This window comes from Arvicanthis niloticus, chromosome 17 (assembly GCF_011762505.2).
Source record: "Arvicanthis niloticus isolate mArvNil1 chromosome 17, mArvNil1.pat.X, whole genome shotgun sequence".
NCBI lineage: Eukaryota > Metazoa > Chordata > Mammalia > Rodentia > Muridae > Arvicanthis > Arvicanthis niloticus.
The window spans coordinates 27,646,929-27,661,858 of NC_047674.1; the positions used below are offsets into that span (position 1 = coordinate 27,646,929).

A 14,930-nucleotide genomic window follows, 5' to 3' on the forward strand; every position below is an offset into this window, starting at 1 on the left:
AACTTGCCATAAAGCAATGCTTGCCAGAACCCGTTTTCCTGTCCCAGAAACCCTGGAGATCCCATTGGGCATTGAGAGGAGCAGAGACAGCAAATGCTGTCAGACCAGCAACTTCTTAGCAGGCATTCCTGGTAGTCTTTGTAGGTTAGAAACTGTAAGACTTTGTAAACAACCGCAGCGTCAGTCTGACGAGCTGCCCAAGTTCACAAAGGTAAACCGGACAGACAGGTGTCTGTCCGGGCACTCTCCCTTGGCAGCAGCACTCTGCCTTACACTTCCGGGATGATCTCTGTGTTGAATAAGTTTGTTGATGTCCGTGGAATTAATCATTAGGTTTGGATACAGAACAGATTTGAGGACTGTGAGCTTTTCAATTACAGGGAGAAAACAACAACAACAACAACAACACGATGTTAAGCGGAATGAAACATCCTGCCTATACGGAAATTAAGCAGAAAGGAAACTAAGCTGTAGAAGAGAGATTACAGGGGTGGGTGGACGAAGCCTGTAAAAAGAGGCTGGGTTCCACTGGTGCACACTATAAACCCCAATAATATAAAATTAAGACAAAACTGATTGAAGCTTTAAAAATACAAATACAAAACTATCACATGTTTGCAGGCAGAACCTTCCAGAGAAACTAAGGAAGGAGCTTAAGCATGTACTTACAGAGGTCTGAAGGACAATTTTAGCCTTGTTTGGGATGGCCAGAACTGACTTCATCTCCTTGCGTGACCCCCGCTTCTTCCCATTTTCGTATCTTTAAGTGTGTGCCACACAATTGTCGAGGGTTACATAATTCCAAACAAGCTATGTCACGTAATCAACAAACATCAGAAGGAATCATCTCCCAGCTTCCTGTCTCTGTGTGCTCATACCCAAACCCCGAGTCTTAAACTTGGTTCTTATTCTCTCCCCTCCCCCTCCCTTTGTGTGAGGTGTGTGTGTGTGTGTGTGTGTGTGTGTGTGTGTGTGGCAGGGTTGGGGGGGGCAGAGATCGAGAGACAGAGAGAGGAAGTTCCTTAAGCAATATAAGGTATTTTTACATAAGTTTTCTTAGTCACTGTATAAAATTTACTATACTGTGCACTTATAACTTACTTTTTTAGTAAAAAGCATTATATTCTCGGGATTTAAACATTTGAGGTGTGGTCCGTCTCAATAAAGGCTTGCTGCTGTAGAATGTCTCATTTGCGGGCATGAGCAACTGATGTGTCTCTGTCCCTTAACCTTGGTTGTTCCATTTTTACATTTTGCTACTTATTATACATAATGTTGCTGCAACAATTCCAGCGATGTCTCTTACATGTTTGAGAGAAGCTCCGGGATCATTAAATAAGCATGTCTTCGCCTGCGTTGGCAAGCCTCTGATTGATTGTTTCTGTGGCACCATTCTCTAGAGAAGGATTTCAATGCCTCATGTTCTTGCCAAACATTAAAGACATCTGAATGTGTCCGATGACACACTGAGTGTTGGAAAAGACAGCTTAGAGACATAGGCCCTTCTAAGATCAGGAGATGGATGGAGAGGGTGTCAGCAGGCACACCCTTTCCCCTGAGCAGTAGCCTGGAGCCCAACAGGTAGATGTCTGGGAGAAGAGCTCTCTCTTTTTACTTTCTAAGTTTTATTTTTATTATGTTTAATGATGTGTGTACATCTGCGTTGCCTATGTACATGTGACTGCAGGTGACCATAGGGTCCAGAAGAGGGTGGCAGTTCCCTTGGAGCTGGAATTACAGGTGGCTGTGAGCTATCTAATATGGGTTCTGGAAACCAAACTCTGGTCCTCTGCAATTGCCATTTATACTTTTAATTGCAGAGCTGTCTCCTGTAGAACGAACAACCAGTACAAAGGATACAAAAAAAAAAAAAAAAAAAAAAAAAAACCAAAAAAAAAAAACAGAAAACAAAAAACAAACAAACAAAAAAAAAAAACCACCTGAAAAGAAGGAGTGTGATCGCCACACAGCAGAGGGGAGAGTTGGGTAAACTGAGGTACAGAAGTAGGTGTGGCTAGATCACATGGGGCCTGGGAACAACAGTACACTGGCTGTATTTATTATAGGCAAAATTAAAAGATACTGGAATATTTAAATCAGGAAAAATATAATCTCACACTCATTGTTTGAACGGTATCTTTACCACTGAAGACCACCCAAAGGGCCAAGCACTAAGTGGTCTCCATAGGTTTTCAAAACCAGGAGCTTATAAAGTTGGGGAGGAATGGTAGGGTGAAGGCATAGGGGAAAGTTGGGTGGGGAAAAGGCGTAGATACAATACTCAAAGCCAAGGGAAGTCGGTGGATGCTACTGAGCTTTGGGATGTTGTGTTCCCTTGTGACACAGACAGTGGGGGTTTCGGCCTAGACCAGCAAGTCCTTCTTCAGTAACAGGATCCTGAGAGAGAGAAGACCGGGAGATCAGAAGATTAAGAAGACAGAAGAGAGAGAAGATTTAAAAAAAAAAAAAAAAAAGTTTGGGATCTGGAGGTCTTGTATAAGCTATGGCTTGAGCCAAGCAAGATTATTTAAAAAGTACAGCATTTACATACTATTTCCAGGGGAGAAATGGGGCTATCTGAAGAAGCTATCCTGCAATGGATCAAAGTCAGCAGGAAGCTAATGAAACAGTGTTGTAAGAAGGGAAACACAGGATTTCTGGAGAACATTACAGGCCACGCATGCAATGGCCTTGGGACTGATAACTAATAGCTCCATACAGTTCGAAGAGTTAAGATCTCAGAATCTGAGGTCGCAATTCCCCCAAGGCCCTGGCCCCAGGCCATTACTGGCTCTGGCAAGGTATTCCTGATTTAGAGGAGATCTGTCCTTCTCCATACACTAGGGCACTGCCTGGTACAGTAATCAGCACCCCAGAGCTTCAGAAGTTAATGGCTACTGTGTGCTATTTACCTTCACAGCCACGCATGCGCACATAACGGAGTCCTTCAGCTTGGACTTGAACAAACCCACTGCCTCCGAGAGATCCCACTACAAACTGAAGTCCTATTAGCAAATCATTTCCCCTTCTAGAAAAAGGAAGCTTGGCTGTGGAGCTTCCGTTAGGGACTCTTGTTCCTCTGGGTCCATAAAAAGAAGTTGGTTTTCTGGATGGCTGTGTAGCTATTTATTCTAGCTAGGATTCCTCGATGACACTTCACTTCAGAACAAGAAACTAGATTTAGAGGTGCAAACAAGTCTTCAGGACACTCACCTGGTAGTTGGTAGTTGACATCGCCAAGTGTTTCCAGCCTGGTGAGCAGGGAGCCATCTGTCCTGACACTTTCCAGGTGGTGCTGGCTCTTATTCACAGGGCCCAAGAGCTGGGGGCACGTTTTGGTTCCACCCAGTGCTGCGACTCAGTCTGCTTGTACATTAACACCCTAAGTCCTTTCCCACTCTTCATGCTCCTGGGCCACATTTTCAAACTTAGCTTGGACATAGTTCCTTATCAAAAATGAAAGGACTTTCATTTATCCCTCGCCAATGTCCTCTGGAGAAAACCAGGTGGTTAGAAAGGGTAACCAGTTATCTGAGAGTTAGAGGACCTGGTTCCTGTCTCAGTACAAATTGGCCATTAATGAAGGCTGGCATGAACCAGGAGCAAAGGCAGTCCCAAAGCCCAGGCACTTGTAAGTAAAGCTTTTAAAGACATTAATACTCAACTGACAAAGAAGCACTCATTTAAAAGGATATCAGTTTGGACTATCAAATCCGCAACGATTTCTAGATGAGTGCCCGTTCCCATTGCAACCCTGTGTGTGAGAAAGCCATGTAGTCTCTGTGGAATGTAGGTAGCCAAGAACCCGCAGGGCTCCTTCCTGTCCTTTTGCAACCACACCAAAGCACACACACATATGTATGTATGTATATGTATGTATACACACCTATGTGAATACACACACCTATATGCATGCACACACACACCAAGCAAACAATCAGGGAGGGGAACAAATTATTTTGGAAAGGGTGGTTTCGCTCTGCATATCTAAAAACTAGGGAGAAAAAAATCCAGACAGCCAAGAGGAACAGAAAAGCTAACCATTTGGCAGCCTTAGTAACAACTTACAGAGCATTCTCCAAGTAAACATGCATGAACAAAAATTTGTGCTAAGCTTTTGTATGGGTGTGGATGCAAATGTGTGTGTGCATGTAGGCGTGTGTGTGCACATAGGTGTGTGTGTATGTGTATGTATGCATATAGGAATGTTTGTGGGCACATAGGTATGTGTGTGTGCATTGTATACAGGGTGTAGGTATGTGTGTGCATGCATATAGGTGTGTGTGTGCACATAGGTGTGTATACATACATATACATACATACATATGTGTGTGTGTGTTGTGTACATGTGTGCATATGACATGGCACACAAGTAGAAGTCAGATAATAAATTTTGGGAGCCAGTCCTTGACTTTCAATTGTGCCTTTTTAACTTTGTCTTATTATTTGTTTAGTTAGTTAGTCATCATCATCATCATTATGTATGCGTGCATTTGTGCGTGTGTATGTGTATGTGTGTGTGAGTGTGTGTGTGTGTATGTGTGTGTGTGTGTGAGTGTGTGTGTGTGAGTGAGTGTGTGTGTGTGTGCTATAGAGTGAAGAATACATATGCCAAGACACATAGATAGACATCAGAGAACTTTGTGGGGCAGCTTCTTCCCTTCCATTCTTACAAGGGTTCCCAGGATTGAACTCGGGTCATCTGGTTTGCAGAAAGGCCCTTTAGCTGCTGAGCCATCTCACCAGCCAAGCACCTCGTTTTGAAGCAGGATCTCTGTTGATATTTTTGCCATTACATAAGCCAGGCTAGCGATCCCCAGAGCTTTCCCCTCCATCTTTCCTTTAGGAATGCTGGGATTACAGATATGTACCACCGCACCCAGCTTTTACATAGATTGAACTCAGGTGATCAAGTTTGCATGCCACTTAATCGAGTGAGCAATCTCCTTAATCTTTATGGTTTTGAAAGTTAGAATATATATATATATATATATATATATATATATATATATAACATATATGTGTGTGTGCATGTGTGTGTGTATACATGATCTATGTCACCTCATGGAATGACAATAAGATATGAATAAATAACTTCAGGCTGTGAAGTTACAGGTGACTCTTTCCTCTTACATATTTCAGAAACTCCAGCATCTTTTCCAACAACATTGCTTCTATAATCAAGTGGGGATTTTTCTAGTTTATTATGCAACAAATATTTCTAATACTGTCTATTCACAGAAATTGCCATGGCCACTGCCTCATGGCTTTTCTCACTCATCATTTGTTGTCTTAGTCATGGGAACAGCATCTGTGCGCTACACAAGCACACTAGTACTGAGCCTTCTCGATCCACTCACAGAAATGCCACCTAGCTTCTCTACTCCTATAATGTGTCCCTAACCAGTGACCTCTGACAAAACCCACTCCAAAGGTTACAGCGAAATGGTAGGAAAAACAAGACATTTATCACGCTACAATGAGATGGCTAAGGGAACTCACTGCTCACTTTGGCACTGGGCAGGTGCCATTGACATCTTGAAAACTGCCGTTGGTGTTAATGCTGGATTTTTAAGATCTCGTTGTAAACACGGGAAACACTCCTGATGAGTTTCCTGTCAGTGAGCCAGGATGTTTAGGGAAAGGTCATGTGACTGCCAGATTTGCTACAGCTACATCAGTGCTGTTCTGGCTGCCTTCGGGAAATGGACAGTCAGCCTGACTACACTTAGGACAAACATTGGCCATTTTGAACTCTCCGGTGGACACTTTGAGGAAGCTCCCCAAGTTCTCTCCATGGAGTGTGCTGGCTCTTGAAGGTGTAGCCTCAGATGGGTAGTTTCAAACAATTCGTACTAGTTATTGCTGCTTTGGGCCTTAGTGAACTCCAAAGGATGTTACATACTCTCCTACCCAGGCCAGAGAGGGAGCATACACACTGATGGCCTGGTACAGAGACTGCCATGGCTAGAATTTAGGTGATAAGTGTCTGTAGAATCCTCCATTTGCACGTGAAATGCTCTGATTGGTACCAACACCCCTTTTCAGCTGTCTAAGCACTCTGTTCAGACTCTCTCAGCTGGGACACCCCTCTGCCTCTCTTCAGCTGCAACATTAGCTCACTGAAAGGCTTCTGAGTAATCTCTGAAAGGGACAGGGCAGCTGGCTGCCTGACAGGAGAAGGAGTTCCCAGCCAGTGACAGGTGACAGGCCAAACTGCCCCACGTGGAAAAGTGCCTGGTTGTCTAACTGCTGAACAGGAGGGGAGAGATTACATCTCCTGTAATTTTCCCCTTCTTTAAAAGTTGTTTGGGTACATGCACATGCATGCACAGACACACACACACACACACACACACACTCAGGCATGCATACACAGACCTTAATTCTGTCTAAAAGAAAACAAGTATTCTTGTGTTCGGACACCCTAAGTTCAAGACAGAAGCCAGGGAAGGAGGAAGGATGGCAGGAGAAAGGATGACCACTAATGTTGACTAAGACTAGTTAGTGTACAGAGGCAGAAAAGACAGACCGAGGCTTTGGTGTCTGGAGAGTTCCAGAAAGCTCTCAGACTTTCAAGGCCAAAACCCAACAGTGCTGGACACCTAGGCCTGGTAGCTGTAACGCTGGCTGCTGCCAAGGGCTGAGGAATCCTGGTGTCCAGCGTGCTGGTTGCTGTCATGCTGACAAAAGAAAAGGCTCAATACTGGCTGCCCACAAAAGAGCCACAGCAGGCACTGCTCCTGCCTGCCTGTGCCACAGATGCCATCAATCACACAGGGCTGAACTGAACAAGCATCCAAAGCCAGCGCATGACACAACTTTTTCTTCATAGTCTCTCTCACCAGATTCAAGCTTCTTCTTTCCTAATTTTCTCAATTAGTAAAGGATATGAGACTGGGTTTAATTTTTTTAATCAATTTATTATGAAGAATTTGCAAATGAGGAAAAAAAAAGTCACATAGATTGACTTGACGTGGCAACTCACAGAAGCCCTGGCCCAGACCCGTCTACCCATCTAAGCGGTCTCTCTACACATTAGAGCTGCTCTGAAGGCCACTGTAGAGCCTCACTGTGGAGTTCACACCTTCACTATCAATTGTATTTATGTGCACTTAGCCATCACAAAAAAATGAAAAACCCGTGGCATAATTAAACTAGACACTTCGATTTATATCCTCTTTTGTGACTCACATGGCCTGCACCTGCTGCATTCAGTCCTTGCTCACGACCTGATATTTACCCTTTGTTACTCTCCTTATGGCTTATTAAACTCTATAGCCACATGCATGCTGCTTTATATATGCGTACATGTAATAGAGTTATATAAACCTGTGTGGGTTAAAGGCCAGTGTTAGCATTCCTTCTAGGTTCCGCCCAACAGTAACCTAGCAACAGCCTGGTAGGCCTGGCTTGCTATAAAAGGGACTCTTTGGCCTCCTTTTGCTCTCTCTGATCTCTCTCTCTCTCTCTCTCTCTCTCTCTCTCTGTGTGTCTGTCTGTCTGTCTCTCTCTTTCTCTCTCTCTCTCTCTCTCTCTCTCTCTCTCTCTCTCTCTCTCTCCTCTTTCTCTGTCTCTACCTCCTTCTCAACTCCCCTCCCCATGTCCCCAAATAAACTTTATTCTATACTAGACCTGTCCTATGGCTGGTACCACAAAGGGGGGGGGGGGCATTGAGGGAGAGAGATGCCTCAACATGATCCTGCCAAGGCACCCTCTCTCACAGCACCACGCCATGCTCTACAAAACAAATCATTGGCTTTACAAAACACATCAGCTAGGATCTGTATATGAGGGAGATCACAGTTTCTTTCTTTCTGGGATTGGGTGACTTTGCCTAATGTTTCATGTTTAAGTCCCTTCATCTTTAGGGCCAAGTAAGATTTCTTTTTGCAAATATAAAGCACATTTTTATTATTCATCCATCTGAGTGGACAGCTAGGTTGGTTCCATTTCCTTGCTATAGCGAACAGAGCAACAGTCAATACTACGGTACAAATATCTCTGTGGAAAGCTATGGAGTTCTCTGGTCCAATGCCCAGGAATGAAACAGCTGGGTCCTAGGAGAGTTCTATTTTTCAAGTTTCAGGAACCTCCAAACTGATTTCCATAATGATTAAGTGGCACTGCCACCCATGTAGAATAAGGCTTCTTTTAGCGTCTTTCTAACATCTGGTGTCAGAAGTGATAGCCATTATGACGGCCATGAGAGGTTACATCTCAGAGTAGTTTTAATTTGCTTTTCCCTGATGACTAGGGATGTTGTGCACTTTTAAAAAGTATTTATCATTCCTCTGTGTTTCCCTCTTTGAAATCTGCCTGTTCAATTGTTCAACTATTCACCCATTTGTTGATTGGCCATCTTGTTTCCTTGGTGTTTGGTTTTTGCAGTTCATTTTAGAGTCTGGATATTAGCCCCATGGATTGAATTGTGCAGGGAAACATGAGACTTGAGGAGCACTGAAGCAGAACGGAAACTCAGTTAATGACTAAGTGTTCAGGAGGGACCGTCGATGTCCACAGTCCTTGAGGTAAACAATGTGCTGCATCTGACTCCAGCAAAACAGGACAAGTGAAGATGGCTGAGAAGGAAAAATAAAAATCAGGAGCCAGACAGAAATAAGCAGCTGAGTAAAGTAGTCATGGGAAGCAGGCAACACCTGCATCAGAGAAGTCCAAGGAGTTCTTCTTAAGACATACTGAGTGACAGACAGACAGACAGACCCAGATTCTCCCTAGACCAGGAAACAATGCCCAAATGACACTGACAATCCCTTCTAGGTGAAAGGTCCTTAAGCAGTCTTGAATAGATAGGGCTCCCAGCAGGCTTCGGTCCTAGCAGGAGTCAACAAGATCCTACCAGTCCACAGTCTAGCAAGACAGGCCCGACTGGTCCAGCAGCTCCCAGCTCAGAGAGGCGGTGTTGGTGTTTCATCTTCAGATTTAAGACAAAATAGTATACAGGAGTTAGCTGCCTGAACCAGCCAAGTCTTCCTCAGCAGACTCCTGAGCAATCTTCGGCAAGAGAGCATGCCTTTGTTTGGAAGACTGGTGTTCATTTTAAATAGCATAAATAGAGTAAGGTTTACCTTCTCCAAAACTTACTTGGGCATACACTCACACATGCAAACACCCACATCCCCCATAACACAGAGGCCTTATCTCCCATGCATCCTTGCTGCTGAAATGATTCATTTCTCATTTTGTTTTGGTGAACATGAAAACACTTTTCAATGTATCATTCATCAGCTACTAAAATGATGCAGGTCTAATTTGGAAGTTCTATCCCAGGTACTAGATGGAGAGAGGTGTTCCCTGTGTGAGCTGGACATAAATGAAGTCTTACTAGAGAGAGCAAAGCTGGACTTCAAAGCACCCAGATGCTCTGCCCTCATTCAGAATCATAACTGAAAAGGAATTCATAATTTGTGTCTTTGAAAGCAGGTGGCACTCTTAATGAAGAAATAATTCCAGAGACCTCTATCTCCAAGAGAAGCTAGTTTAAAATAGGCAGGAAACAGCATTTGATAGAGAGACATTATATATGACTTATTAACAGTGTTAGATCTGGCCTAACACATTGTTAAAACAAGCATTAATTGATTGCAGAACAAAAGCACACTGGAACATTGGATTCTTTGGGTGAAGAATTTAGGAAAAGTAAGTTTTCCAGACACCAGACTGCACACTTCTGTGTACCTACATTTTAACTTTTTATTGAGTGGTTTACTCAATGAAATGAAGAATGCTGAAGTCAAGCTTTATAGTACATTTATTTCAGACACCTTACTTATTGGTCTGAGAGATATGGATATTTACCCATAAAGGCTAACGGGGAGAGGGGCAGGCAATCATGTAACAAAGATGGTAACAGTAACAGAAGATTTACATTTGTTTCCCATCAGTTTAGTGCTGTGTTGGGGATCAAGCCCAGGGCCTCGGCTAGGCAACTGGTCTACCACACAGCAACAGCCTAGCTCTTAATCTACTCCATAAACAAAGGTACAGATGGGTTTACGTAAGGGAAGTAGAGTTCACAGAACTTCCTATAAGACCATCAACCTCATACCTTGTCTTAGTTGGAGTTATCATTGTTGTGATAAACACCATGACCAAAGCAACTTTGGAAGAAAGGTTTATTTGGCGTATACCACATCACTGTTCATCACTGAAGAACCCAGGACAGAAACAGGGCAGGAGCTGATGCAGAGGCCATGGAGGGCACAGCTTACTGGATTGCTTCCCCATGGCTTGCTCAGCCTGCCTTCTTATAGAACTCAGGACTACCAGCACAGGAGTAGCACCACTCACTCACTCACTCGTCCTTCACATCAGGCCTCAGAAGCCATGTAAGATAAAGAAAGGACAGAGAAATCAATTTTCAGTGTTATTCAAAGGAGGGTTTAACAATTTATTGGAAAACAAGTTTGTTGATTCATAATACGTGCTGTACATAAATTCTGTGGTTTGTGATACATAATATTTGGCATCTGCTGCAGAATTATAAAATCAAGCTCTTTAGTAATAAAAAACACCCTTCATTACTGACCAGTATAAATATAAATTATTTTAAAAAGTCATTAAAATGGCTCAATACTTTCTCTAACATAAGTAAAATTCAAAAGGCAAGAGAGAGAAAAATATAAATTCTGCTAAACCAGTTTTAAACACTGGCAATTAATACATGGTTGCATGTGCAAACTTCTGCAACACTTGGCCTTTTAAAAACACCATCAGAAAGTACGGTGAAATCTCAGTATTGGGGAAAGCACGATCCTCAGCTGACAACAGCTGAGAACTTCTGAGGCAGACGGGGAGAAGTCTCGGGAAGTTCCCACGGCCCATATGTGATGTTTCATCCTCTTTGACTGACCCTGGGAAACAGCAATGACTCTACTTTCTTGCTGAGGGGCTTTCTCAGCACAGGTTCTGTTCCCCCTCAGTCTCCAGTGTCACAAGATCTGTGGCTCTATCCTTGCTCTCCCCTTTATACCTCCTGGCCAAGCTTCCACTAACTCTCATTCACATGTAATATACATGCATGCAGATAAATTTTCTAGATGACAGACAAAAAAAAATTTTATCACCCAAATTAAACCTTTAAAGCATCATGGGTCGGGATATGACCTCACTCCATCAGACTTCCGGCTGCCATCTGGGACAGCCTTTCTTTCTCTACCCCAGCAATCCAGTGCTCTACTGTCAGGTTGGATCCGGGAGAAATGAGGTCAAAGCCGAAGAGTCAAAATCCCAAATTGTGTTTTTGTTTACTTCTATGTAGGTGAGAAGATGCCTTTAAATAACATTTGTGCTCACCCATAGCAGATGTTCAAAGTCTGACAGACAGAAGGCTATCCCCATATAGACAACCCTTAAAACCGGGTTTGTTCTTGGCATGTGAACTCAGTTTTTCAATCTTCCAGAACTGTGAGGATCATTCTGAAGATAATCATCAAGTTAGAAATAACAAACAAACAAACAAAAAGAAACTTCTGTACCAAAAAAAAAATTTTTTTTTTCTTATTTCATTTTTAGTTGGGAAAAGAAATGTTGACCTTTAGAGAGCCGGTATTGGAAAATAGAAATACCATACTGAAAAATCTAAAGGTAGGTGTTATAAATCCCAACACTGAAAAGGACTGTGGGTTCCTCCTGCCAAAACATCCCTCCACTCAGTTGCTTCCCAAAGAACACCCAGGTCTCTTCCCATAAGTACTGAGTAAGTACTGAGTACTGAGTAAGTGCTGAGTACTGAGGTAAGTGCACAGAGCTAGACCTGAAATCAAAAAATCAGAGCACAGGGACAGGAACTAGGAAGTTCAACGTCTGGGGTCAGTAGAGTTAAGAGAATCTTTTTGTTAAATAGGTCAGTCTCTATATAAAATTAGAATAATTGCGAATTTAAATACTATTATCCAAGAACACTTTAAAATAAAGGCCTTAGTAAATCTACACCATCTGTTCCCATTTCGGAAAGTAGTGAGCAGACAGAGACACACCCACTACCTCTCCCTGGGAGAACTGATTTCTGCTAGTAAAGAAACAACCTTCTACAAAGAAGCAGCAGGGTTGTAATGACTGACAAGAGGGCTGGCAGCTTGACTGGCCAAGTCTTAGAGTAAGCAGAGATTGGGCAGTTGGGAGTTTAGCATTGAAATAAACTTTAAACTTTAGCAAACTCCTTGTCACGTGGAGAAAATGCAGGAGCGAATTGTAGGCACGGGAAGTGGGCGTCAGGGCAAAGACAGCGTAGGCGTGCTGAGAGCAGGTACAGAGGTTCCAGAGGTTGTTCTGCAACCACACAGCAGGACAGTAAAGGAACTGACTAGAGCGCACTGGGACCAGAGAAGAAGGGGAGGAATGCCACGTGCCTTGGGTAGACTTCAGCTTCTGCTCAGAAGAGCCTCAGAAGTGTTACAGCCCCAGGGTGGGGGATGAAGCCCCTCGGGTGGTGGGGGTTGGGGTAAGAGCGGAGTCTCTTGCACAAAGTTGAATCCTCAGACTGTGCCTGTGACAGGACAGAGAGATACAGCATTGCACTTATTTCCAAAGAAGCAATGAGCCCCGTCAAATGCAGAAGGAAGATGGTGCTAGAGCCAGTCCAAGGTGGAGACTTGAATAGAAGAAACTTGTGGGTGCTGGCTTCCTTCTACAGTTCATGTAAAATCCAGTCTACTGCAAAAAGCTAAGGTAACTTCAGGGAAGGGATCTCCAGAGAATCCTTCTTCACTGGAAAGGCGGTTTTCAAGGTCTATGCAGTAAAATGTAGTCTTTGAAAACTAACTTTGGTGGCCAAGGTATCTGGAAAATACAGGGAAGAGATGCCTTCCACTGTGGGGTATCAGTAAACCCCACCATCACTTAGGGGAGCCACTTCTTTGACAACGACCCTCAAAGTGTCCTCAGACAACCACAATCTCACGGTGAGACTCCACAGAATCTAATTAAACCACCCATATATGTGGCCATTTCCTGAAGCTTCCTACTTTCAGGTCACTGCCTTGACTGTTAGTCTAGCATCCAAAGCAGTCTCCCGGAGCAACCACTGCACGGAGCTTCCGAAGCTCTCTTCTCTGAACAGCCCTGGCCACCAAGTTCTGTTCTCTTCACAATCCAGTTCCAGGTGACCTGGGACAAGGGACTGCACGGGTTTGTTTCGTGACTGTTTTACTGAAAGGCACAGCCTAGCTGCAGCATCTTATGACAGGAGGCATTCCAAAGTTCTTGTCCCGTCCACTTTTGCCACGCTAGCCGAGAGGCAAGTGTGTCTCTGCCGGCAGTTTCTCCTTAGTGTCCAGCACAGGATCCAGGGTTAGTAAGTGGTGTTTAGACAACGGTGATCGTCGTTGGGCTGGCATCTGGTACCTTAACTTTTTCCAGAACCTGGTCTTTGCAGACTGTGGTCTTTCTTTAAAGTCTCCTGACCAGCAAATGGCTCCATGCTTCTGCTTAATGAATTGAATAGATGTTGGCATTTTCTCATAGTCTTGGATTTTCTCCAACTCAAGCAGGACAATTTTAATTCCTTCCTTGACAAGAGCATTATATACTGCTATTTGCTCTTCGGATGATTGACCCAGCCAGCTGAAGCTTCCCATATCTCTCACTAAAATGATAATCAGTCTCCTGCTCTTCTTGACATTTTCATCAGTAACCTCAACGGTATCTGCAAGACACAAAACACAATGCAGTCAGGCAGGCGGTCATCAATACATTCTTTCCTGAACTCAACACTCCAAGCTCTTCCCAAACTCTTCTCCATGTGTCCTTTTGATTCTTCCTTGCCTTACTTGAGATTCAAAGACAATTAAAACTTACAGACCAGCTCAAAAACTAGCCCACGAAAGGTGGACTTTGCTCTTGGAACCTGGTAAACCCTCAGTCAAAAAAATGTTAAGTTTCTTGTTAAATTGATTGAACTATAAGACTCCCAGTCTATTAGACCAGTTGCAGATGATTAGATCTAACGAGTCATTAAATTTTCCAGGATATAAAAAAAAGTCAATTAACCATTTACCCCCCAAAAAAACTAAGAGAAAATTAATACTATACACTGTAGAAGAAATTCTTCAGTCTTCAAATGTGTATAATGGTGCCAACCTTCTAGTATCAGAACTCAGCAACTAACTTCACAAGAATCATTTACATACCTTCTCCAACATAGTCGTCCCTTCCATAAATGAACAGTTTGTATCCAAACTGTCCCTCCAAGACCTCAGGCAACAGTTTAAATACAAAAGTATCTAAGTTTGAGAAGGATCCCTCTCCGAACGTCTTGGGATAAAGAATATAGGCATCATAGGTCTTTCCATCTGAAGCTAAAGGAAAAATGAAATACATTTAGAGTCGTGATGGGAAAGGAATTTGATAAATCAACACCACAAACATTCATGGCCGACTGAAAGAGCAATACCGAACATCTAAGGCCATTTTAAACACAAAAGCAATTGTACCTTTCGTTTCCATACTCTTTAGAGAACAACCTGCCTTCTCAAATGTTTTTTAAGTGTGTCTTTATTTCAGTTTTCCTCGTGTATTTAAATAATCTGTACATTAGTTTTTATTGTCAGCTTGACACAGCTTGTCGTTTGAGAAGATGGAGCCTCGGCTGAGAAAGCTCCCACTAGACTAACAGTAGGACATTTTCTTGACCAATGATTGACATGGGAAGGCCCAGCCCACTGTGGGCGGAGCCATCCCTAGGCAGGTGGTCCTGAATGACTTTAAAAAGTGACTTGAGTAAACTGGGAGGAGGAAGCCAGTAAGTAGCACCCCTCCATGCTCTCTGCTTCAGTTCTTGCCTCCAGGTTCCTGCCCTGATTTCCCTAGAGATGGACTACAAACTGTAAGGTGAAATACACCCTTTCCTCAACAAGTAGTTTTGGTCATGGTGTTTTTATCAGAGCAATAGAAACCCTAACTAAAACAAA

The 14,930-nt window shown here is 43.2% G+C and overlaps 2 protein-coding genes across 17 annotated transcripts in view; both read right to left on the reverse strand.

The window, feature by feature from the left end:
- Positions 1-873, reverse strand: part of Il1rl2 (interleukin 1 receptor like 2) — a 40,135-nt gene extending 39,262 nt beyond the window's left edge. Inside the window, exon 1 of the mRNA XM_034521539.2 lies at positions 670-873. Within this exon, the coding sequence (XP_034377430.1) occupies positions 670-723 (54 nt within the window). The 5' untranslated portion in view covers positions 724-873. The remainder of the gene's footprint in view (positions 1-669) is intronic.
- An 8,827-nt stretch (positions 874-9,700) lies between these two features.
- Positions 9,701-14,930, reverse strand: part of Il1r1 (interleukin 1 receptor type 1) — an 81,845-nt gene continuing 76,615 nt past the window's right edge. For all 16 annotated transcript variants that reach the window (XM_076914967.1, XM_076914978.1, XM_076914977.1 and 13 more), the window contains 2 exons: positions 14,151-14,318; positions 9,701-13,666 (listed from right to left, as the gene is read on the reverse strand). In XM_076914967.1, coding sequence (XP_076771082.1) covers positions 13,248-13,666; positions 14,151-14,318 — 587 coding nt within the window. In that variant the 3' untranslated portion in view covers positions 9,701-13,247. The remainder of the gene's footprint in view (positions 13,667-14,150; positions 14,319-14,930) is intronic.